Source organism: Caloenas nicobarica, chromosome 2, assembly GCF_036013445.1.
Source record: "Caloenas nicobarica isolate bCalNic1 chromosome 2, bCalNic1.hap1, whole genome shotgun sequence".
Classification (NCBI taxonomy): Eukaryota; Metazoa; Chordata; class Aves; order Columbiformes; family Columbidae; genus Caloenas; species Caloenas nicobarica.
In genome coordinates, this window is record NC_088246.1 from 5,091,627 (window position 1) to 5,117,075 (window position 25,449).

The window sequence follows — 25,449 nt, forward strand, 5'->3', positions numbered from 1 at the left end:
ATCCATTTGAGGCTCTTGAGAGCTAAAGCAATTCTGTCATGCACATTGATTAGAAAAATGTAGTAATCCTGTTACAGAATTACATCTCCTTGTACAACCATCTACATCTTCATTCCCCATCATTGCTGGGTATTTGTTTGTCAGCTTTCCTGTTGTCAGGTTTCCTTTTCAGTGCCACCTATAGTTAACAGGCTGTTTATCTGTTTGCCCAATACTGTCCTCTGTGCCAGTGAACAGTAGGCAAAGGAAGAAGGAAGCTCATTCATAAACCATTTTAAACCTATAACTATAAGGCAGCGATGCCTTCCCAGAAGATATTGAGTGTGGATGGAAAAGGTCAATACTATTAGAATGGACAATGCTGAAAAACATGATTCTACTCTTCTACTCCTTTGTGGTAAAAGCCACCTAGGAAGAAGGCAGATGTTGTAATAGAGAATTCACAGGGCTTGGTTAGGTCCCCTCTCTTAGGCAACCGAGACGCAGTATAGCTGTCCTTTATGTCATTCCAACATCCACAGAGAAGGTGCAAATGCTCCAGAATAGGAGCCACTGCCAGCTTTTTCAAGGCTCTCACTTTATCAGTGCTGTGCCTAGGAAGACAGCTGTTAATCTGAATGATTCCTAACCTGAAATCAGGAAAATACATTTCTGTGTTAATTGATAAAATGCAGCAAACGGAACATATTGTGCAGAGCTGAAAAGAGAAAAAAAGGTGGGAGGAGTCTGGGTTTATGTAAAAATTATTTTCTTCATGTTCTAAGGAGAGAAATACAATCGGTGTGATACACACAATATGACTGTGTGTCACCAAGGGAGTCATCCCAAAACCACAAACAGCGTCACAGTAAATTGACTCACTGACATAAAGACTAACTCACAAACAAATCCTATTTAAACAATACAAGGTAGCAAGTTTGCAATTTGGTTTTCACATCGTTGCCTAGAAGTCTGTGAATCTACCACAACTCATTTAGTCAACAAGATCTGTAAAATCCTTGGACAGCATCTCTGACAGACACCATAGGTAGCTTAGAGTCATGAAAATAGCTTTTTTTTTTTTTCCCCTCTCCCCAGAATAGTACTTTATTTAAAGACCCCAAAGGGGCACAGAAAATGGAGGTACAGTTGGAGGCTTCATCGTTATATACAGGTCATTATGTCTGCCTCTAATTTAGAGCAGCCTTGAGACCCCTCTAAACTGAGCCAATAACCACAGTCCCCTGAACTGACATTGTGTGTTGAACCTTTCTACATGGCCCTGCACTTGAGCTTTAATTAAAACACTAATGAGATAACAACAGTAATTGCACTGTGGGGTGGAGAGCAGCTGATACAATTTAGAGAAGTAATATAAGGGCAAACCCTTCCTTTGCTTTTCTTATGGTTACTCCTTCAGAAATCACTGCCAAGTGAGGAAAAGAGCTCTCTGAAAATACAGTTTAAAAGGCAAATCTGGAAAGTCGTGTTACAACACACTCCTGATTGCTAAAATGTGATGCTCCTTTCCCCTCCCCCGTTTTTTTTAACTTACAGTTGAGTCTTGTGTTTATAATTAAAATACACAACCCCACAGAGTATTAAAGCAACTTGACAGGCTCATTTTTTTGATCCTTACATGGATAAAAACAAATCCCATATAATGACTCAAGCATCACTTATCATTATTGGAGTTACTGACCCTTTCAAGGGTGCTGTGAGAAACGCTGCATTAAGAGAGCTGAAGTTTGACGTCTGCCATGTTTGCAGGGCAACACAGCCCAACACCACCCCCCTGTATGTCAGTATGACTTTGCCTTAACATAGATGAAGACAAAGTGCTGCTTCCCTCTTCTCTTCAGTGAACAATAGTGACCAGAAATGCAAGACGTAAAGATGTCAAAAATAGTACAACCCTGTGACCCCTTTCCGTCACAGCTAATAAGTTCGATTTGAATTAACGAAGAATTGAAATGTTCAACTGAGGTTCATGTTTTATGAAAGAATATACAGGACAATTCTGTGTCCTGCTGGAGAGACATTGAATGTTACTAGAAGAACCTAATGTCATTTCCAAAACAGGGCTCACACTAAAAGGCAAAGGTTTAAAAACTCAATCAAATTGCAGTTCCTGTCCACATGCAAGCATGTAGTATGTGGCAGTTAAAACTAATTTCACTCAGCTAGTTAAGAGCCAAGTGCCCAGCTGAGATTTGGGTACCTGTTAGACAAAGGTGGCACCATTATGTGTTCTCGACACATCAATATACCAATCAGTGGTAATATGAATAAAGTGTTATTGTGGGTAAATATTCTTAGTTCCAGAGGAATAAAACCTGCTTCTAAAGATGCCAGCTCTCTTTGAAAGACAGGAGGATTTTGTCTATTAAAAATTATTTCCTTTAGTTTGGGTTTCTCTTTTCCGTAACTCTATGCACTGAACCTGCTGCAGCACAAGGTGGCGTAACACCAAGAAACAGATCATGCAGTTCTGAGCCTCACCAGGAAATGCAAACTGGTCAAAAATAAAGCCCTTTGATCACCATAGCAGTCCTCAAGTCCATTTTAAAAACCATTTTACTCTTTGTTATATTGCAGGGTACAAAAGCTTGGAACAATGCAGTAGAGAAATTGGTTTGACTGCTTTCCTACTTGTCTTTAGAAGAAACTTGAACATTGACTTGTGCTCAAAACAATTTCAGAGACAATTTCTGAGACAGTTTCAGAGGCAAAGGAAACTGGGTATAAATGCTGATCCTAAATATTGGGCGAGAAATCTGTATTTTTATCGACAAAAAAATGTGAGGGAGAAAATGTAGGTAATCATCCTTCTTTGTTTCATTCCTGAATGGATTTTAGCTTGAAAATATCCCAGGAGATATCTAACCATTCAGTACACTGGAAGCTTTGAAATTCAATTTCTGATAGTGCTAGAAAAATACACTGTTCGGTATTTTCCCTTCAAATTAGTGTGGGGTTTTTTTAAATTCTGGTATCTTTCCTCAGAGTGGCATAACTATGTTTCAATCATACATCCCTCTCTGAAGGTAAAGAAGGAGCAAAGGGTTGGAAGTACATACCAGGGAACAGCCTGATTTTATGAAGAAAAAATGTATTTCTCATGTGCAATTTTAAATGTAATCCCTCTCAAAGAACAGGTGAACCACGAAAACACAGCCATAACAGAGGACAAACCTCAGAAAATAGGCACCAGAGGCATTTACCTGAGCTGCTTTTTTTCTCAGTAACTACTGCTGTGAACTGCCCCCAGATATGAACTGCTTTGCAATATTTCTCAGAGCTAAAGTTGTATTAGACTTTCAGTTTTTCAAACAGGCAGATCAAGTGTATATATATATATATATATAAAATTTGGTTTTTATACAAACCTTACCTTCAGCTTTAAGAGGTTTTTTTCCCTCGTGCTTGAGAACTGAACAGTTTTCTCACCTCTGCTTTTTGGGTCTCGTTGAAAATAATTCATCACAATCAATTAACTGCTGGCATAGTGGGTGTCTGAGCTGAAAGGAAGAACCGGAGTCCGCTTCTGTCTCTGCCTGCATCAGCTATTTACTTTTGAACAAGTTAGATTGCTGCTCTAGGTCTCAGTTTCCCCAGCTACAAAGCAAGTTTAATGATACTTATCTTCCTTTGCAAAATGCTTTGAGATCCCTGGATGACAAGTGTTGTAGAAGAGTTAAGTGTCCTTAAGATGATGGGCTGATCCTTATTGCAACGCGGAATTTTGCTCAGGAGACAGCTGACAGGTGGACTGAACTGTTTTTTATGATGTGCTAATCATTAAATACGTAGCATTTTTGTGATGGCAAGATCAAGCTTACCCCGGTACTCAAGGTGTGACCACACAAATGGATTTTTATAGCAGCATCCTCTTCTCTGTTTTTTCTTCTTTTTTCTTTCGCAGTTATCCCGAACACTTTTTGTTTCCTTCCTTGAGTGCCACTCAGAACTGAGATGAAGTTTTCAGGGAGCCATCTAGTGTAATTCCAAGTTTTATGAATGAAAATACCCAAAGCTCATAACTCTTCATGTAAAGTTAAGATTGCTTTGCTTCCCCATTGTGTCACCTTTATATCATGTGATGTCATATGGCACGTTATTGCCTGGTCACTTAGTATTGTGAGTCCCTATACAGCTCTTTGCAAACAGCTTTTATTTTTACTATCCTGAATCAGCTTAGTGTCAGTTAAAATCTGTCAGCATGCTCTTCATTCCCCTTTATAGACACACAAAGGTCCATGTAAAAGAGCACAGAACTACCAGTAGTCTCTCTCAATTGAGAAAACAGACTATATATATTCCTACTCTCTCTTTCTTGTATTTCTATGCATTATACTCTTTCCTCCAAACCTATAGCAGCCAAATTTCTATAGGACCTTTTGTAGAAACAGATTCAAATTACTTTCAGAAACCTGAGTAAACTATCAACTGGATTCTCCGTGTCCCCACGCTGACTCTCTCAGAGGATTTTGCAAACTGTATCATTCTTCCCCTTTATATTTTATTTCTACAAATTATTTTCTTTACAGTGTTTGCAAAGAATTTGTCCAGCTCTTGTTCACCTTCAGGTTATGAGATATAGCATTATCCCATATATACCAACCACTGGCCAGTGTTCTGGAAGACCATGTCATGGAGAAAGTTTCCATAAATATCTGAGTTTGTTTAGCTTTCCAAAACCAAGACTGCGGAAAGATACAATGTTTTTTATAAGTACATCACAGAGGAGAGGAGAGTTAATTAATTTTAATAGTGTTGTTGACAAAAAAGGACATTTTTATGAATGACCATTAACATATTTAAGACTTCTAGCATTCACAGAAGTAGGCTCCATTACCTGTCTTCCAACAGAAGAAAAGGAATAGTAACAATTTCTTCAATATTGGCCACTAGTACAAAGGATGTTTCAGTACAACTGTTTACAATAGCTATAGGGCTTGGCTCAATAATTCTTCCCATCCTGTGCCCTAATTTATCAGTGTGATGATACTGTATGCTGTTCATGTGCTTTTTTTTTTTCTTTGTGAAGTACGCTTCTCCATGCTTTTGCATTATTATGCTCACACCAAATAGGTACTCACACTTCTGCAGAGCACACCTGTCTTTCTACCATCCTGTTACACACATTTTTTTCCAGCATGTCTTTAAAAGTGTTACATGCAGGGAAAATAGGTTTATTAAGCAACTTAGCCAATATTCATGGAATCCATTCGTTTCTGATATTATCAAATAAGATAAAATCTGTAGCGCGTCTTAATCTTGATCTTCACTTCCCTTTGCTTGACTGTAATTCTCCACTCAGGGTGTTCCAGTCCACATTATTAAAGTTCCTTTCTTTTGATCTTCTACAAAGATCTGTTCACTTTCCATTTTATATATAGAAGTATTGTACCTATGTATGTATCTGTAGGCATTTCATTTTTGTTTTATCTGAAAAGTATCCCCTAGTTCTGTACAAATGACTTCCTTGCTGATATAATTGCATATCTGAATATTTTCTTAGTTTCTGCTGACTGTCTTCACACTTCTTCTTCCACTTCTGCAGTGTTCTCTTTAAAGACTGACAATTTTTTTTATTATTATTAATATAGATAGATCTTTTTCATTTGCCCTTCTCCTTCCTATCTGATTGCTTATGGGGTTTGGGTATTTTTGTTTGTTTGGGGGTTTTTTTGTTTCAGCCACTGGATTGTTGATTAATTTAGTTTTCCTATCAATTTTTAAAATTTCCTGTTCTCTACAGCTTCCCAGTTCTTCCACTGCTAGCAGGTTTCATGACCTGCAAACTGTTGAAATCTATGAGCTTTTCTTACAAGACATTTATCATAATTTTCACTGGTTTGCAAGCATGTTGTCGTAGTTATACATAGGATAAAGATAATAGGCTGATTTGATTACAGTCCTTCCAGATTTTAATCTCAAATTCTGCTGTCACTGCTATTACTGTTTTCCTGTTTACATTTTGTAGCTGTAGAGTAAATGGTGTCGAACAAAGTTTCCAGTACCATATACACTCCTACAATGTCTCTTTCTTTCTATAATTTCTTTCTGAAAAGGGAAACTTTTGTGATAAAAGGCCCTGGCTGAGAATCATGTCAGGACAGTATGACTAGCGAATTAAAACGAGGCATTAATAAACTGGCAGACTATTCATTTGAGGTCAGGATGACAGTATATAGCGCTCCAGCTGAAATGACTGCTCTGAGGCCAGTTTGGGTTACTTAATCCTGGGGTGGATTTTACCATGTCGCATAAAAATGCAAAGTCTAAATAGAATAATATTTACACTTCCTGGGAGTGAAGAGGAGTAAAAATCATGGGAAGCACACAAGCACAAGCTTTCTGTGAAGCATAAAACAGGAAGCAGAAATGATCAAAATAAATCCTAATTGCCCATTAAACTCTCAAAAGAGAGGAAAAGACCTTAAAGACTTCCCATTTAATCTCCTGAGCTTAAGGAAAACTGCAAAGAAGCCCTCACAGTCTGAGTTCCCTCTTACGTGCATCTCGGAATACTTTGGATATTTCATCTCACTAAGGGAGAAAAAACTGGAGTTGGTTTTTATGTATCTTTTAAGTATCTTTTGGTTCAAAGTAGCTTCTGTGTTTCTGTGTTCAGATTATAACTGACCAGTGCCAAAACAGGTCGTCCAAATGCTTTTTGGATCACTAGCTTATAACTCAAATTTGGGGCTCTGAATTTTCATCTCAGTTTAGAAATGGGAACACTAATCTTCTGAAGCCCTGGCAAGGTATGAAAACTACTTCTTTCCTCTCTGTAGTTGGAAGGATCTTATTCCAGCAATATGGGTATTCTTACCACGTCATAAATATAAGTACGAGAATATGGAATAAGCTGTTTTATTCTGTCCTCAAGACCTCACCTTTGGATTAATTTTATCTATCTATAAACATCAAGGGAAAAATTCTTAGTTCTAGTTTCCAATATGAAGTAGAAAACATGTATAAACAGAAAGGAATAAAAATATCAAGCGAGATTAAAGATAAATAAAAAGGCTGTACTCCCTGTCATCATTACTTCCATTCGTCAGTCTCCATTTATGGAACTGATGTGTGGGTTTTGTTAGACCTGTCCAGTTCTGAGAGAAATTAATCTGTTGACACAGAGCTCCAATAATAACAAGAAAGTCCTTGATAAATAATTGTGTACTTTCCTAGATACAGTACAGGGGCTCTTTTCTAGGAAAACTCACTTTGCAGTAGTAAGATCTTTCTTCCTTAGAAACTTTACAATATATATATATATAAGGAATAAACACCAGAGGCTTCATCTTCCTTGCCTGTAGATCACAATCATTCTGGTAGCCACTAGAACTGTATGGATTCTCTCCAGCCAAGAAAATAGCTCCATTTTCCTTTCAAAGACTTCAGCTTTTGCAGGCTGTCTGCAGCAGCCTGTTAACTGTTTGATTCCCAGGTTGTGTCTTTTGTCCTGAAAAACTCAAGCTATCATCTCTGTGAACTGTGGTGTCAGGCCCAGTGTGGACAAATGGACGATAAAAATCCTTCTAATTATGCTGTGAAAAATTATCTTCAGATTAGACCTCTTTAGGACCTACTAAAGGTCTTACTGAGCCAAATACCTTTCTGAAATGGAGTGTCATTTTAAAGGCAGTCATCAAAATTGAACACAGTGAAATGTGTTTCTAGTAGGCAAAACCAGAAATAAGTATTTTGATGTTATCACATTAGCATCTTTTGCCTTGGAATTTTTTAGTTGCTAAGCTCTGCCTTTGCGAGGTTATCCTATTCAAGCCTTAAGTACCTCCCAGAGAAACCTTCACAGAGACAAAAGGGAACCCTTGATGTTGGTGCCTCAAAACATTTTTAAGCTTTCGTATAATAGAATGTGTTATATGATCCTCAACAGACACAGCTGCGCTCCGTTCAAACTCAGGATACCTGGGTTAGATCCATTCAGGGAGAAAAAGCTCATTGAGACACAGAGATGAGTCTCTAAAGCTCATCTTAACATGTCCTCAGAGTTGGCTGTTGCTGAAAGCCAGGACTCCATACTCGGTGTACAATGTCATTGAATGTTTGCTCTCATACTCTTTCTTTACACATCAAGGTGATCAGATGACAGGGCATCAGCTCTGACATTTGTCCTTAGGTGACTACCAAGGCTTTGATGGGCATTTTAAATTCATTTATTAAACGTTAGCCAAGTATAATTGTTGAGTAAATGTCAGGTCTGGAGTTTGGAACAGCTTAAATTGGGACCCTCCCTAAGAATCCAGAGGAGTTTGGATCCAGGTTTGCTATTTACAGAGCAGTTGTTTATGAGGATCAGACCAGGACATAAAAATCCCGGGACTGAGTTTATTTCTGCAGTTAGGTAAGGTGGCATTTGGGATCTGTTTCTGGAGCCTTGGGTGAGCAGTGGAACATATTTTCTACAAACAATTGTTATTGTTGTAACACCAAAATGCCAAATGGGTTAAGGCCACCAAGCATTAGCCAAAGAAGTCTTCTTCTGTACCTTCATACTTTTCAAAAAAATCCATGTGACTTTGTATTCACAGCTGTCCCATTGGGAAATGTTAAGACTCTAAAGATAGGCTTTATTTAACCTAACAAAGAGGAGAGATCTTTTTGCCTAAATGTAGGTTCATAGTACCTTTTCAGATGTTCTATCAGCCCCACATGGGTCTGGGGAGGATACAGGTCCTCTAGAAAGCCCATGCTGTTCTCAAGTAGTAGTTTGAGGCCAGGCACCAAAAATGCCTCTCAGCGATTGAGTTTAGACAACTCAATTGCAGCCCTGGATTGGGGCCCTGTAATATTAATATATGGCCTCCCAACAGGTCTGTCTATGCAAGTCACACAAAGAGGCACTTCAAAGTGAGGAGAGTCACCTCATGATGAAGTAAACAATAAAAATAGAAGGAGGAACTGTAATGTAAAAGTAGCTATTTTTCTCCATTGGTTATTCAAGGAGCATATTCAATGTCTGAACTAGCAAGGGGACTCGGGGTGAGTGGCTGGTCCCCCTGTTTTGGCATCAGTGTTCCTCTCTCCTAGAAAATATTATAGAAATAATGTCCCTAGCAGGCTTTCTTCTGACACCTGGGCAGCTCGTTAGAAGGAAGCACCAAGGTATCTGCCTTCTTATTGCTGCTGTAGAGAGTCGTGGTCTCTTATCAGCCCCATCACATGTACCAGTCCACCATAGCCCTTATGTCACAGTTGTCTTCTTTCTGCAACCCTTGGATGGAAGTTGCTTAGGGGAAAGAGTGGGAGAATGAAAACCTGATTCATATAGAAGAAGAGTATTTCTAGTGAAGCAGCTCCCAAACATTTCAGCTAGCAATTCTCCTTCTGGACTGATGAATCAGACTTCTGCAATTTAATTTCAGAAAATATCAAAATCAGTAATTTTTCTGATGCAACCCATGGCAATTTGAATTTCCAGTTCCCTGCTATCACATCAGACTAGGACTCATGAAACTTGAAATGCTTTCTCAGTCCAGTTCATCATGTTAATCCCATGTAATTAGTCATACTTATATTTGGAACTTGCCCTTCCCTAAGAGTCTATAATTCCATCTGGCACCTTCTATTATGATTGCAAAAGTAGCAAGTTTTGGGTTGGTGCCTTTTTTGCATCCTCAATAGAAGTAACCCAAACCTGGCTCTGAGCTGATGAAGAACCTCAAGATTTGTCAGCAGAATTTCGGAGGTGGAAGTTTTCTTCCTGTGAGTGAAGGCCACCCCATCCACCTCCCCCTCGGTAGAGAGTGGCTGAACATTTCTCTTTCTTTTATTGAGGAACGGTGCAGTCACCAATGTCAGGAGTTTAAGACTCAAGTCAAACCAGTGATGTGAAGCTGGTTTTGTCTCTGATAAATGGAGAACCTGTTGACTTCAAGCTCTTAAATATAATAAAGACAATTCTAGCAATAACAGCTATGTAAACTGCACTGGTTTATTTATTTATTTCTTATACTCCCTAAGGCCCTGCTCTGCTAAGAAAATTATTTCAAAAATGTCACGTTAACTGCTAGAGCAGCATTTTTGTATCTCACTTAATAACCGTTTAATATACACGATTTCCAACACTGTCAGTCTCCCAGTGTCTATTCAGGTGCTTATTGCACCATTTTTTATAAACCATGTTATAGTAACCACAGGGAATGATATGATGGATGCCAAGATACTATAATCGTTGAAATATACCACATAAAAAAAGGAGAATATTTTGAGAACACCTTGAAATTGGCAGCTCTGCTACAGTGTTAATAGTTGGAAATCAATCACAGAATTGTTCTATTCGTAGGCTGCAAAATGCCAGGAGCCCTGGGAGTCTGGAAATGGGTGTGAGATAAATATCTTCTTACGAGCTTGGGTTGTGACCTCAGCAGTCCTGAGGTGGCAGTTCTGCAGTTCTGACAGTGTACATCATCGACAATTTTGCAAGCTACCCTATTTTATGTGTTGAAAGCAATCCAAAATTTGCTTCTAGGTGCCAAATCCTTCTGCTGATCACAGTCTACAAATCAGAATCTTCTTTTCTTTTTTTTTTTTTTATTTCTTTCCTGTTTACACTGAGAGGAAACTTACGTAAGAAACTTGCCAGCAGATGCTACAACAGCAATTAGAGCAAATTTCAGTTCTCAGCGGTGAGATTGTAACAGAAATAATAATTACCCAGCTCAGCAGATTAAGAAGGGAAGTGGCAAGTCTATCATCTCACCTTTAAAGACAGTGAAAACAAAACAAACCAAACCAAACCAGGCATTTTTCAGGTATGATTCGTCTGCTGTGTTTTAAATGGAGTGCTCACATTCAGGTCTCTGCGATGCAGTCGAGTGCTTTGGCTCCAGGGAGCCATACACAAGCATCACAGGGTGCTGTGGAACGGGGGGGTGGTTTCAAACACCTGCCCTATCGACACAACACAGGGCTGCCAAATACACTGCACAGGGAGACCTGGATGAGCCGAGCCAGAGACGGATGCAAATAGTCAAACAAATCCCACCCTTAGTTCATTGTAGCACCCAGGAAATGAGTGAGTTCCTTGCTGGAACCATTAATTCTGTACTCCATTTTCATTGCTGCTTTGAAAATTTTAATAGTTGTTGGATATTTACTGAATAATCTGATATTTCCAGTAAAATACTGAGTCTGTTGTGAGCAATGGGAAAACCAAGAGGCTGTTTCCAATTGTATTTGAACTGTAAAATGTGCCTTTTAAGGTGTAACACATCTTTTAGGCCACCGTTTGACTCAATGATTTTATTTTTTCCTCTCTCTTCCTTCTTTTCCAGATAAATTTTGTATTTCTATTTAACATAGTTAGGATTTTAATGACAAAGCTGAGAGCTTCAACCACTTCAGAAACAATACAGTACAGGTAAGTCAGCTGGCACTTCTTGCTGTTTATGGTGTTAACAAAGAACTGCTTTGCCTGCCTCGTCCTTGTACCAACTTTTTCTTTCCATGAGCCTCTTTTGATCTCGGAGGGTGACTTTCTTGCTCTGTGAGCTCAGATAGTAATGTACAAAGAGTTTATTTTTGCAAACAGCCTTGGCACACGGGCACGGACACGTGAGCTGCCGCAGCCACCAGCCTCTTCACCACCTTCAGTCTTGCACATGCCCCAAAGCACACATGAAATTTCCCCCCTCCAATGAAATCTGAAGGACTGAATTTCAAGTGAAGCTGGGAAGTTTATCAATTCCCCTGTGTACACAAGAATATTTGCCTGCTCTTGGCTTTGGAGGCAGTTTTGCTGCAGTAGTGGGGTTTTGATTTGCTTGATTCCTTCCTTTTTACCCTGTCTGGGGTTTGGGGACAAATATGAAATCAATGCAGTGGTCTGATTTTGTCATTCTGACTTTTCTCTGCACATTTCCTGAGAAATCAAGAGGAAAAATACCCCTTTTTCATGCTCAAACCTCATGCCATAAAACTGAAACTAGAATGAAAAAAAAGAGATACTGATTCCAGTCTCAGTACAGTTTTCTCCCTGCTGCAGTTTGCAGGGAGCATCAGAGATATTAGATTCTGAGGCAATCTAATGTAGCTGTCTTCGTCCTTGAACAGATTACGATGATCTTATCCTTGCTACAAGCTCTACGATGGAATCTTCTTTTTTCGCAGCCTAAATAGAAATCATTACAATTCCAGGAAGGCCTGGGGCAAGCCTCGCTGCTCTAAAGCTGCGTAGTCCAAACACTTGTTAAGCAAGTATTAAATGATGTGGCAGCTACTTTGTTAAGACTGACATTCTGTCCTGACACTGGCATTTTTTTTGTGCTCCCCTGCCTGCCTACCTGCCTGTCTTTGTCTACCTGTTATGGCATTATACAGGGATTTATACAGAATTAGCAAAATTGCAGTCTTCTGTGTTTGTACAGTGTCTAGCATGATGTGCTGTTCTGCAGCTGACATGCCAAGACACTATTATAGCACCAATAATTAAGATCAGCCCCTAATAATTGTGTTAACAAGCACTTATTTACACTCCAGACAGAATCGAAAGATGGGCATAGAGCTGGTCTCATGGGCACAGCACCCTTGCCCTGGTCAGCAGATAAATTGTGCACTTATTACATCACCCTGCGGTGTCAGAAATCACTCACGGAGCCTGCAGAGACTCTTGAGGTTTGAGCCTAATTCAAGCCTCATTGCTAGGAGAGAAACGGTCTGGAGGAAGAAAAAAGAGAAAGGGATTGATATAAAAAAGGATCCCATTTGTCCCCTGGAGTTCAGAGTGTGGGGACAAACAGCAGGATTCAAAGGCAAAGGTTTCCCCAGAACACCCACCTTTCTCCAAGTGGTCAGGAACTGGTCAGAAAGTGTTCACTAACAAACTCACCTGTGGCTTCACAACCCAAAGCAGAGGCCGTCACTCTCTCCGTGCTCCCCTGCTAAACTCTATTCAGCCTTTCAGATGGATCAGACTCCCTCCTTTCCCAAGCTCTAAGAAACTTGCGTCTTCATTGTCTGAGGACCCTGGGAGCGTCGGCTTGGGTTACACAATAAGGTGGTGATGAACCTTGGGGCTGTTCCTGTGCAGGTGGGCTGAGAAGTGTCTAAAACTTGGATGTCCTCCTGGAAAAAAGCTCAGTTACTTGGGTATTGTGCAAATACAGGCTTCCACTACACATGCCCTTGCAGCATACCTCAAGAGATGGAGATACCTACAGAGAATACTTGTGTTCCCTATCTCTGGTCACCTGTCTTAGACACTGGACAGAAGTTGACATGTGAATTTCTGCCTTAAAATTCTCCTTTCCTTCAGTGACTGTACATATTGGACAGACCTGAACAGACATGTCTTAGGCCATCCTTTTGTTTTCTTCTCAGATACTCCCTGTTTGACATGTGCAAGTGCTAAACTGTCTTAAGGTAGCACCTAAGTTCCCCCTCCAACTAATGTAGCTACTTCACTTCCCTCTGAATTCCTCTGAGATTCATCCCTTCTCTCCACTAGAAGAGTGATTTGTTTGGATTGGGTCATTGTAGAGTGGTTCAGAGAGCACAGTTGTTCTTTCCTGTGTTCACTTGTGTTTTCTCTTTGCTTCCCACAGGAAGGCAGTCAAGGCAACATTAGTTCTTCTGCCTCTTCTAGGCATCACCTACATGCTTTTCTTTGTCAATCCCGGTGAAGATGACATTTCCCAGATTGTCTTCATCTATTTCAATTCCTTCCTGCAGTCTTTTCAGGTAAGAGAACAAGTTTACAGCTGGTATCAGGTACTGCAGAAAGGATCCTGAATACTTTTCAGCCATGAAACTTATGGCAATGAAATCCATGGTAGAAATAATAAATGAAACTGCTCAGCTTTGTTCATGTTTATGTAATAGATATATCAGCACGTCATACAAAGCAGAGATCTCCTCTCACGTGTGTACTGGATGGATTAATCTCCGTTAACATGAGCACTATGTTCAGTCTATAGCTACAGCCCCTCACCTGGGCTCCATCTGAAGTCAATGGAGACAGATGATGTTTCATCCTATCCTAAACTGCCTGAGAGAGGATGATGAATCATCCTCCCAAGGTACCTCTCCACAGAGCACAACTGAGCTGAGACTTAGACTAGATGTTGTTAAAGCAAAGGGAGACAACTCCTACCTGTTGGGCTCACTTGATTAAGACATGAGCTACGTTCCCCAGTCTCCCACTCCAGCTCTCCTCAGCCATCAGACCGTAATAACTGAGAACTCATGCCCTATCTCTTCCTTCCCCTGAATTCAACAGGAGTTCTGCCAGGATGTAAAAAAGACAGTAGAACCTGAGTAATTGACCCAGCTTTCTATATTTGGCACAAAATCAAAAGAAAATGAAGATCTTGAATGGTGTTTAACCACACGTTTCTGCTTAGGTCTGTCCTACAGCTTTATGTCTGCTTAAAGATCTTCTTGAACTGGGGTGGAACTATGTTTCACATTAATGTTTTACCTCTGATATCTGCAGGAGCAAGCACTCTGATACCCAGGATATTCAACACAAATACACAGTAAACACACTGTCAAGTCAAATCTAGGGTTATGGATTACAAAAGTTTTGAGCTTTGAATTATTAGTCTTACTGATTGCATGTTTAGCTTTGAAACACAGTGCATCCCACCAGAAATTGAAACTGAAAATCCAAAATGAAAAATGATCCTTTTAATCTACAAAGAAAGGAACTTTATCCTTTGTCGGTGAAGCAATCCACATTTTCCATTCCTTAAAATTAATTGTATTTTTTATCTGCTGATTCACAATGTCTCCAAAAATGCTACACTTCTTGTAAGAAAGCAAGCACAGGGAATCTGTCCTTTATGGTGACAATAATTATAGTCCATTGCTGAAAGCAAAATGGGTAGGACCCCACTCCCACATTTAGAGATGAAAGTGTCATCATGTTGTCATCTGAGCTCCCATTGTAGTCATCACAGTCTTTGCAGTCATTACAGGGGTCCAGTCACTGCTGCCACCAGATTCCACTGAGCAATTCAGCTCAGATGAACATAAGCAACCTGATGATACACTTGTCCACACAAGATGGCCTGAGGTCATTTGCCATGCCCCGTAGTGTCTGAGACATCTGCATAGAGGTGGCAGACATGACCTGTGAGGGGTCTGTGCCCTTCTGGGGGCAGCTGGAGCCTGTGGATGAGCTTTAGCACAGCTAGAGTGGCAATTCCTTCTGTCAGTGAAGAGCGGTGTAGATTCTAACTCTTACATCTCACCTGAGAGCTGCAAGACATTTACTATTTTCTCATGAAGTTGTAGGTTAAAGATTCCATCTATCTAGAAGTGGACTATCTCAACAAAATAATGTTTATGCTCAGGATGATCCCAGGATAAAGCTCCATCCCCGATTCTCCATGGTAAAATACCTAATAATTGATTGCTTTCTTTTCTTTCCAGGGTTTCTTTGTGTCAGTATTTTACTGTTTCTTGAATGGTGAGGTAAGTAGTGTCCCTTGCTGTCAGTCTAATTAACTCTTGGGAGGTGGAACCTACTTAAATGCCTGATTAGAGACATGAGATATTTTTACATGGGGTCAAAGTCTCATCAGTCTGTTGCTCTTGCAGAAGTTTCTCTTAATGTGCATCTGAATTTCCCAGCCCTCTTTGTAGGTGCCCTTTGCTCACAACGCTTTATCAAATTCAGGTTATTACCTGGGAGGTCAGGGCAGAGGAAAAGAAGCCTTCTCAGATTATAAAATTTTTGTTCTTCAGTTTCAGACTTCTTTGAAGTTTCTCATTAATTACAAATATGATTTCTAGCCATACAGAAGCATTAGTTCTGAGCTGGGGTCTTGTTAAGGATATGCTGCAAGTGACTCATTTTTATAATGAGATTTCCCTGCTGAGTTGGACGAGTCGGTTTTTCTGTGTGGATATCTATCTCTGAGTGATCAATACCTGTTACATTCAGAAAAGAGAACTGGGGACAGTCAGTGGTGTTTCTCAGAATTAATTTTAGCCGCTGCTACTCAAGTGATAAATGTTTCACTAATATCCCTCAGTGTTTGACTTAAACCCCAAAGTGTGAGATTTATAACTTTTCCCCCACTTACACTGCCAGTGTCTCATTTACCTGCATTTAAATGTGCCAGCTTTGTCCAGTTAAAATTTTCTTCTCTGCAGAAATTAATTCCATGCCTTAATTATTGCTGCTGTATCATTATATATTTTCTTTGTGGTGCTTCTTAATTTCATTAATTTCTGTATGGTGCTATGAGAAAGAATGGACAGGTCTTCTCACCCAGCTGCTCTGCAACATTTTCTATACCTCAGCCAATGAAGCAGCAGTTTGGTTTTGGCCGGGTTTGTTTGCTTGTTTGGTTTTGTTTTGTGTTATTTTGGTCGGTTGGTTGGTTTTGGTCTTATTTCAGTTTGTTTCGTTTGGGGTTTTTTTGTTTTTCTTCATTTTCTCTCTTCTTCATTAATTCTGAGGTGATGTTAACCAGAAGCAACACTGCCTGCTCAGGTTAGGCACATGCTACTTTTATACACTGGCAGCAAAGTGTTTTCAGTTCTCTTTGCAACTTCTCTTCAATAAATTCCATCTGCTTCTCAATAAATATGGAGGTGAAGTCTTTCCCCAAAGGCATGGACACCTTAACTGTAACTCCAGTTACCTCAAAACCTTGCCATATATTTCAGTTGCTTTGCGACTATACTTTTTTTTTCTTTTGTGAGCCAATGTGCTGCACAATCTGATGAGGTTAAAGGCATCAGAAGTCTGGCATGTCTCTTCAGTAGCACTTGTCATATTCATCAGGTTTACACTGTTAATGCAGAAGGAGAATCTTCCATGTAGACAGCAGGCTTTTTTTCTATCTTTTGGGGTTTTTTTTTCTTTTTTCTACTGGTGTCATAGTGAACATGAGGGGCTGGAACCTGGGAGACATCATTTCATCGTCAGTCAGGACTATATATTACACTAGTGCACTTCCATTTTGTGGACTTGGCCCAGGACCAGTTGGCTCTTCATACCAGACTTTCACTTTTTTATCTGTTCTGGGATTCTTTCAGCTGTCTTGAAGTGAGAGAAATATCTCCTTCAGCACAGTAGTCTGAAGTTCTGTGTCCAAGGCCATGAGCCAACTTCCCATCTCCCGTAACCTAAATGAGTTCAGACATAATCAGGCTTGTTGAAAGGCAGGATGAGTCACCTCATGTGCTGCTTCTAGGCCTTGATAACAATCTACTAGCAGTTCTGGAATGATTTCCATAACAGTGATTTTTCCCAGCTATATCACACTATTATTACAATTTGAATGGGCATTTCTGGGAGTCAGTTCAGGGGTAAGACGCCCAACTTGGATGATGTAGATGATCTTGATTCATTTCCCTAAACATAGATATCTAGTGTCACTTCAGAGGCTAGAGAGTATCTGAGACATCCACATAAGTCTACTAGATATGATACAAGATCTGTAGAAGATCCAAACCTTCTGACTTGGAAGTGGGAAGCCAAGTGGGTTACAGAAGGGCTTCTCAAATGGCACAAGCTTTCAGTGTCACTAATTCGAGCCAGTCAATACAGTCTTTTTCTTTTTTTTTTATCAGCTTAGCCTACAGTAGCCTCCATTTGCTCACTTGAACAACTCTAGTCTTCACTGACTAACTATATTGACTAGCTCTCCACTGACTATAATGCATGCCTAGGCACTCCACTCACATGTAGACACCTACAAAAAGATGAATTTGTGAACAAAATCTTCCCTGAAGCCATATGTTTACATATAATGAACAATTTCCACTTGACTAGCTAAACTATGGCAACTTCTTAACTTCTTCTTTGAGATATAACATAACTCTAAACCCCCCAAATACTGTAGCATTGACTATTTCAAAACTGTAAAAGGACTTTGGACTCATCTTAATGTACTGTGGCAATGTTTTTGAAGTATCATAAAGGCTTTAAAGGGTGAAATTTCCTGCTCTTTTTTAGCTTCAGCTCTGCACAGCTTAGAAACAAGTAGCAAATTTAGTGAATTTTCAGGGCTTTCTAGGTTTGTAATCAGATGGTGCAGAAAAATAGTTGCATCTTATAGTATACTACTTAAAAAGCCCTCCCTTGTGATAGTGCCTATCCTCCCTAGATCTCCACAGACTGATAGAGCATTCTAAAAAGAGCTTATGTTTCCCAGGTCACATCCTGAAGGCCACACAACATTCCAAAACCTTGCAATAATGCTGTGTCTTGCCCCCTTGTGAAGTAAAAGTCCTGTACAGCTACATTGCCAGCTGGGGCATATATGGAGGCCTTGGCTGGCAGCACAGCAAAAGTCTGTTTTCTTACCATAAACTTCCATGTCTACACAGTGAAAGCCATACCCATTTACTGCTCCATTAGATTTGCAGCACATTGTTTTCCTCAAATATCTGCTATGAAACAGCCTGTATTTCTTAGGGCATGTGAACATGAGAAGAACCGAAATATCATTTGCATTCTCCTGATATCAGTTGCTCTCAGAGAGGCATCCCTATGAGAAGTGGTGATGAAGGTAATGCCACTCAATCCACACCAGGTACCAGCACTCTTAGCGAGATCCACAGCAGATTTTGCTCTAAAACCAAAATAACCTGTAAGTAGTATCCTTGCAGCAGCCTGAGATCTTTATAAATATCACTGAAGCCTTGTTGAATTATTATTTCTTCAGTGAATCCAATATTCCTGTCTCTGTGATAGATGAGCTGATGACTTGCGCTCCCAGAATATTTTAAATACTGCAGGTTTTCAAGTTATGACAGAGTTGGGTTCTTTAAATGAATTTAATAGTCTTTATTCATCCCACACAGTGCCAGGCCTGCTCTTAATGATGACACAAGCAAAAAGGTTAGAAAATCCATTAATTTAAAGCTTTGATAATGCTGTGATCTCAGCTGCATCTCTACCATTTCATATTTGATACAGATGCCACTAGGTATTTACAAACTTCCAATAACTGTCTGTAGTAGAACTCAAACAATATGGATTGCAGATGAAACTTATCAAAGTTTCTGCCTTTTTGTCAGTGTTCTATCCATGAAGTTTGGAAAAAGGAACAGAAAAAGAGTTTTTTCTCTGTAACATCTTGTAGCCTCCCTTGGTTTAAACAACATCTCCTTAGGACTTAGAGTGTTTCTCTTGCTCTGAGCTTTTTGCCCCAGATCAGAGCAGTTACACAGCTTTGCTGCTTGAATAGATCTGAGTTTCTGGTGGAGAAGGCAGCACCTCCAGCTCTCTGAAGATAGCACCTTGGTAATGCAAGATATCACCATAAAAGCTCTTGGTCCTGATCTTGCAGCGATTTGGTCTGGCAGTTCAGCAGTGGGATCACTGAAAGGAAAAAGTTAGGCTATTAACTTGCAGTCCATGCAAAGAATTTCAAACGAGTCGAGTTTAGTTTAGAGTGGGTGTTTGACCCTGGAATGCAAACATCTCCCTTTCCCTCATTTCCACAACTCATGATGGGCCCGGTCTTGAGAGAATGTGTGTCATCTGGGCCCCTCTACTCGAGATATGATCCTTCAAATTTTGAATATCTATGTCTTTCAAGCTAACACATTATATACAAATTATGCCAGTGAACCTAAGGAGAAGCAGCAGTTTAGCTACAAAGTGAACAGGTTTTTTTGTTTTCTTGCTCTCTGAAAAGTTCTGCAGTTGTTTTGAGCAAACTGTGTGTGCCATAGATGGGCATGAGAGGCCATTGGCACTTGACTCATATTAATTTGCCTAGAGACTTTACGGAAAAAGTTGTATTTTTTAGACACAGAGAAAATCTACTAGCACTAGAAGGCAAAATTATGTAAATGTAATTTAATCTGTGTGGTAAAGAGCATCCCTGGATTTCCATGAATATTGAGAATGAGAGGTTTCTGAGAATTTAAGAGGTTATGAAAAGTGGCATAATGAAAACTATATATGCATTTGTGTTAAATGTCAGCTAAAAAGAATTAATTAAGGTTGTGAACTTTTTTTCCAATGACTGCAAAAATCAAGATGCTTCTCAAAAATTTTTCTATCAATTCACAGATCACAAGACCGAATTTAATTTCACAAAACACTGAATTAAAAAATGTATTTATGACAGGGTTTCTTTGGAACAAGGATAGATACAATGGCATGAAGCTGTGCTGAAAAGAATGTGTTTCCACAAAACTCCTGTTGGACAATTTTTATTGCAGTTCACTAAAAAGATCTTTAGGCTTTTTTAGTTGATTATATTTATTCTACCTAGATCAGTTTGCTTATAACAAGCTAATAATTTATAATCAGGGATATGCATTCACGGTATCTCATGCTTATGTAAGTTTAGATGAGAACGTGGATTCATAGAAACTACTAAATTGTCTCTTCAGCCTCTGTAGTTCAAGCTGATGAATTCAATCCAGTAACTGAGTTCGACAGCATGTCTTTAATTAAAGCCTGTCTTTCAAAAGGGTGTCTGGCGAGGGATTCACCTCGAGTGGTACCTCTGAGTTTTCTGACAATGGCCTTTAGAACTGAATGTTGGATAAAAAAATCAGTATCTTATCCAGGTCACAGGCAGATCTGAAACTGAAAAAAATCTAAGCGAAGGTTATAGTTGTCAGGCGTATAACGAGTAGCCTAGAGGTTCTTCATACTTTTGTCTCCAGAGTCTTCTTTCAGTTCTTTAGTATATACCTTCTGCTCACAGGCACATGGGTACAGCATTCCCAGCATCTCTCGTTGACTGATTCCAGATAAAGCATCTTTAAAGGAAGATGGATCTTCCCTCCAGTTCCCTTTCTAGTGTGGTATCTACCTTCGCAGCCAGACCTCCTTGCTAGTGATGCTTTTCTCCTGAGACAAGTGGTTCTTGTGAATGAAGGTGATCGTATGTGAGAATGACCCAAATTTATAGTGATAGTTCTTGATGAAGGGCTAGACAGAGAAGAGCAGTTTCCACTATCAAATTGAATTAAGAAAACAAGTGAAATACAAATTAAACATGGAGGGTGTTTAAGCACTAGAAGAAAGCACCAGAAGCATTTTGAGATCTCTGTCCTTTGATATGCTCAAAGTGACTGGGTAAGGGCCTGACATATTTTCAAAACTGCATATAATTTCTACGCTGGATTTGCTTTGATCGTGACGTTGGACCAGAGGACTTCTGAGATCCCTTCCAACCTTAATTATTCTATAATTCATGAATCTTGTGTTTATAATAAGGTAGCTGTCCTTTATTTCTAACTGTGTCCTGAAGGGGTATACAACTACCAATGTGTGTGTCTGAAATCATCCTGCAAAGCATGAATTCTCAGCTCAAACAGGTCTCAGATTCTAGTATTATCTGGTCAATATTGATAGCCATCCATGAATTAACATTTAAAATGGAAAGCAATTAACTGACTTAGAGAGAAACCATAACCAGAGATGAACAGAACGGGTTACTTTGTCAGATGGCACCGTAAATTATTCTCACAACAAGGTGCAAGGCAAGGATAAATATGTTTAATTTTTTTTTGTGTTGACCTTTTACCCAGGCACCATCTGTCTCTCAAAATCTATTAAGCCCAAAGTGGCTTACTTTGATCTGATCATCTTGGGAGGCCATTCATTATAGTTGCCAGCTATGAATCACCACCTAAATGGTTAGTCATCCACCTGCTTACCAATCTAAGCAGACTTCACATTTATCATTCTGAACCCAAAGGACATGCATTAAGCATTCCTTCAAATAACTGAATAAATATGAATATGGAGGTGGATTAGAGGGTTAAAGTTTAATTCTATCTCCCATAATGATTGTTTTCTGAGCAAAGGTACCCGAGAGTTGAGCATGGTTATTAATACTAAATGCCCTTAAGGATGCCTGATCAATATAGAGTCAACTGAAGGGATCAAACCTTCCCTTTGGGACCACCAGGCAGCAGTTCTTCTGCAGTCTGTCTTCAGTACCCATCTCCTACACCCAAGTGTGTTTTGATAGAAAGTCACCTTCATTGCTGTGACCCCAGTAGGTCTCTTCAGACCAGGATCCTGACAGAGAGAGTAAAATGAGAAGTCCAGGCATGGTGAACAGTAACAACTGGTCTGAGGGTCCTTCCTCACCTCATCTTCCTTTTCGCTACACCATTGCTGTTGTGAACTTTTGTTCACCTACTCTAGGTGACCCTGCTTCAGCAGGTGGGTTGGACTGGATGATCTCCAGAGGTCCCTTCCAACCCCAGCCATTCCGTGATCCTGTGATTCTGTGCCTCCAGAGCACGCCACAACAAAACCACAGCTGCTTGGAGTGGGCTGATTGCATTCATGGCCTCCCTCTCTAGTGGTTATTTCTGGTCCTTCATGGTCCAGAAGAAGGAAGCAGCATCTGCTTCCAGCCCAAAATCTGTGGCAAATCTTTATAACTAGTCAGAACTGTTCTAGTTTCTTGAACATTTATTTATGATAACAAAATTTCACTGTTGTGGTCTTGGAAATAAGACTTCAACATCCCAGTCTGGCAGGTGTTGCAAAACTACGCACCTGTTGTTGCCAAATTCTCTGGCAAAAAAAAAAATTAATTCCAGACCAGTAAAGCCGGCTCTTTTTTTTTTTTTTTCTTAGGGAGAAAAAGAAATTTTAAAATGTTACATAAAATAATGGTGTGATGTAGGCTATTTGGAAAAAAAAAAGTTCCACCTGAGCTTCTTTTTTGTTTCCTTTGAGCCTTACCGTTTGTTTTGACTACATCCCTTCCCTACCTTAGGATGATTAAACACTGATAATGGCTCATGTATAAAGATGTTTGGTTCAGTTTTTTGCCTAATGGTAACACGACCATCTTTGCCCTGAGGGGTTGGCTCTACCAGAGGCCTTGCAAAAACATACCAATAAGGTGAGAGGTAGCTGTAGGACATATGTATATTTGCTCAGTGATGTACGTTAATTACAAAAAATAGATAAAGACTCAGTCCTGTGTTTTTGAGAGCATTAGCATTCCTCATCTGCAGATCCCCAGGTCTGTCAGTCTACTGGTCTCTGCACTTAGGTGCTTCTGTTTCTTTACTTCCATTCAGGATGGCATTTCATCCTTCCAAGGATCTGGAGAGGCTTGACCCATAGGCTTCTTCACAGCATTTACTAGGAAATCCAGCATTTACTGTCCCTCCTCCCTTGAGGGACACCCTGACCCTTTGGAAAACTTTCAAGGTATCCTGTAAGGCATCATCTTACATTAGTTTAAGTTCTATTACGTAATGGATGGGATTATCCCCCTAACGTTAGACATCTCATATACACACATATGCAGTTGAGCTGATCACCCTCAACTTCATTTATAGGCAATGATTCCCCCAAATGACAATGGATTTCAACTGAGCTATTTTAGTTGTCTCTTTTTAATGAACTGTTGCCAATATCTTATGGCCGTTCTTACGTCTCTGCTGGATACAGAGCGAGACCAGGGCTTCAGAAACTTCATGGAAGTGGATTATACTGTGGAGTCAGACACAGTGAGACAAGTATCTTGAAATTTAAAGTCTGCGTAGCCAGTTCCCTTTTGTTGATCTGGACTTTGCTTGAAAGTCCCTCTTGCTCTGTAGTTTACAATAAGATTGAATAAATCTTCATCAACTTTTCCACAATTTGCGCTGCTGTTAATAGAATCATAGAATCATTTTGGTTGGAAAAGACCTTTAAGGTCTTCAAGTCCAACCATTAACCACAGTCCACCTCTAAACCATGTCCCTAAGGACCTTACCTACACATCTTTTAAACACCTCCAGGGATGGTGACTCCACCACTTCCCTGGGCAGCCTGTTGCACAACCCTTTCCAGGAAGAAATCTTTCCTGAGGTCCAATCTGAACCTCCCCTGGTACAACTAGAGGCCATTTCTTTCCATCTTATCACTTGCTACTTGGGAGAAGAGACCAACCCCCTCCATGTTACAACCTCCTTTCAGGTAGTTGCAGAGAGTGATAAGTCTCCCCTCAGCCTCCTGTTCTCCATAACCAAAGATATTTAAAGTCCAAAGTTATTCTCCATTTACCTTCGACAGTAGCACAAGGATCTGAAACATGTTACAAAGCTGCTTAAGTGTAGGTGGAACTTGATGAATTCATCACTGAGATCTGTTCTCATAGAGCAAAAATTGGTTTGTTTCAAAGTCCATTGAGATCTATATAAACCTTTTTCATTTATTTCATTTGCCTTTGGATCAGGTTTTCTGGGACTAAAAAGCTGCATCTGAGCAAAGTAAGAACTTAATTAGTGTTATGTAGTCGTAGACTACTGAACACCATGATTATTCTGTAGTCACATACCTGCTGACCTTCTGCCCCTCAGTTGTTAACACTTTCATATGAGAGATGTTCTCTGGGTAGAGAGTATGACAGCATCCCAGTAGTCCATCTTCCATTACCATGACAGCTCATTTAATCCCGATCTCCTTATCAGACCCTTCCTTTTTACCTAAATTACCAATATTATATTTTAGTACTACATCAAGAAGCCCCAAATGAATGGGCATTTTTGTTCTAAGCACTGTGTAAATGGATGAAATTTTCTTCCTTTCTGCTAATAAGACATGACATTTCTTCCAAAACCTCATGTTTAATGTCGCTAAAGGCTCTTTCTTCAGCTCATTTCTAATTGATGGCTGCATGAAGTTAGCCAGCAGCTACTGTATAGTGTAAGTAATAGCAATACAAAGCTGATGTCTGTTTTATCAAAAGCAAATCTTCTCTGCATGTTTTCATCCTTCTCTCTATCTCTTCCATTCTTTTTGTTGTTCTTCTTCAGAGGGGGAGAGGTTTTTAAGAATTTTTATGATCAGATCTGTTTTTTTAGTGATTTTCAGATGTGATCTGAAAGTTCGATGACTCCTCGGTTAGGTGATCCAATCAGGGAAGAAATCAGATCACCCACTGACTTCTCTCCATCTCATGACGTGAATTCTTTCTCTTGGCTGTACTAAAGCAATCCTGCTGAGAGCAGTGCCCACACTCTGTAGGCACAAATATGCTGGTAAATCTGATTTGACCACATGTTCAGAAACTGTGATTATTCAAAGTATGCAAAGAGCTGAAAAAGGTAATTCTGAGAGAGCAGCTATTTGCAAGAGAAAGACAGACCAGGGGTCAACACAGAGAACTGAGCTCTCTGCTCAGCAGCACAAATAAACTTTGTCTTCTCAAGCAACTGAAGTTACGCACAGGTGAAGTGATAATTTTTATTTCAGAGCCTCTTTGTTAAGCTTTAACCACTGATGATACCCTGAGCATCTTGGGCTGTTACAGGAAGACGTTGTTAATTCCAGGTCATAGATGTGCTAATGCTGACTCTAGGACATGGTACTGACTCTACAAATGCTTAACAGATAGAGGTAATTGCTCTCATGGAGATTAACAACCAGTTTTGAAGCTGCTATTTTGCCTTATCTTTTTCTATTACTCTTCTGCTGTGTAATAGCCTTTTTTAACATGTTATTATAGCGGTCACAGCCATTTTTCTTTTTTCTTTTCTGTCTTCAAG

At 39.7% G+C, this 25,449-nt stretch overlaps 1 protein-coding gene across 4 annotated transcripts in view; it reads left to right on the forward strand.

Annotated features, from left to right (window-relative positions):
* Positions 1-25,449, forward strand: part of CRHR2 (corticotropin releasing hormone receptor 2) — a 157,594-nt gene that overhangs the window by 121,392 nt on the left and 10,753 nt on the right. For all 4 annotated transcript variants that reach the window (XM_065628081.1, XM_065628082.1, XM_065628079.1 and 1 more), the window contains exons 10-12: positions 11,292-11,377; positions 13,560-13,695; positions 15,391-15,432. In XM_065628081.1, coding sequence (XP_065484153.1) covers positions 11,292-11,377; positions 13,560-13,695; positions 15,391-15,432 — 264 coding nt within the window. The remainder of the gene's footprint in view (positions 1-11,291; positions 11,378-13,559; positions 13,696-15,390; positions 15,433-25,449) is intronic.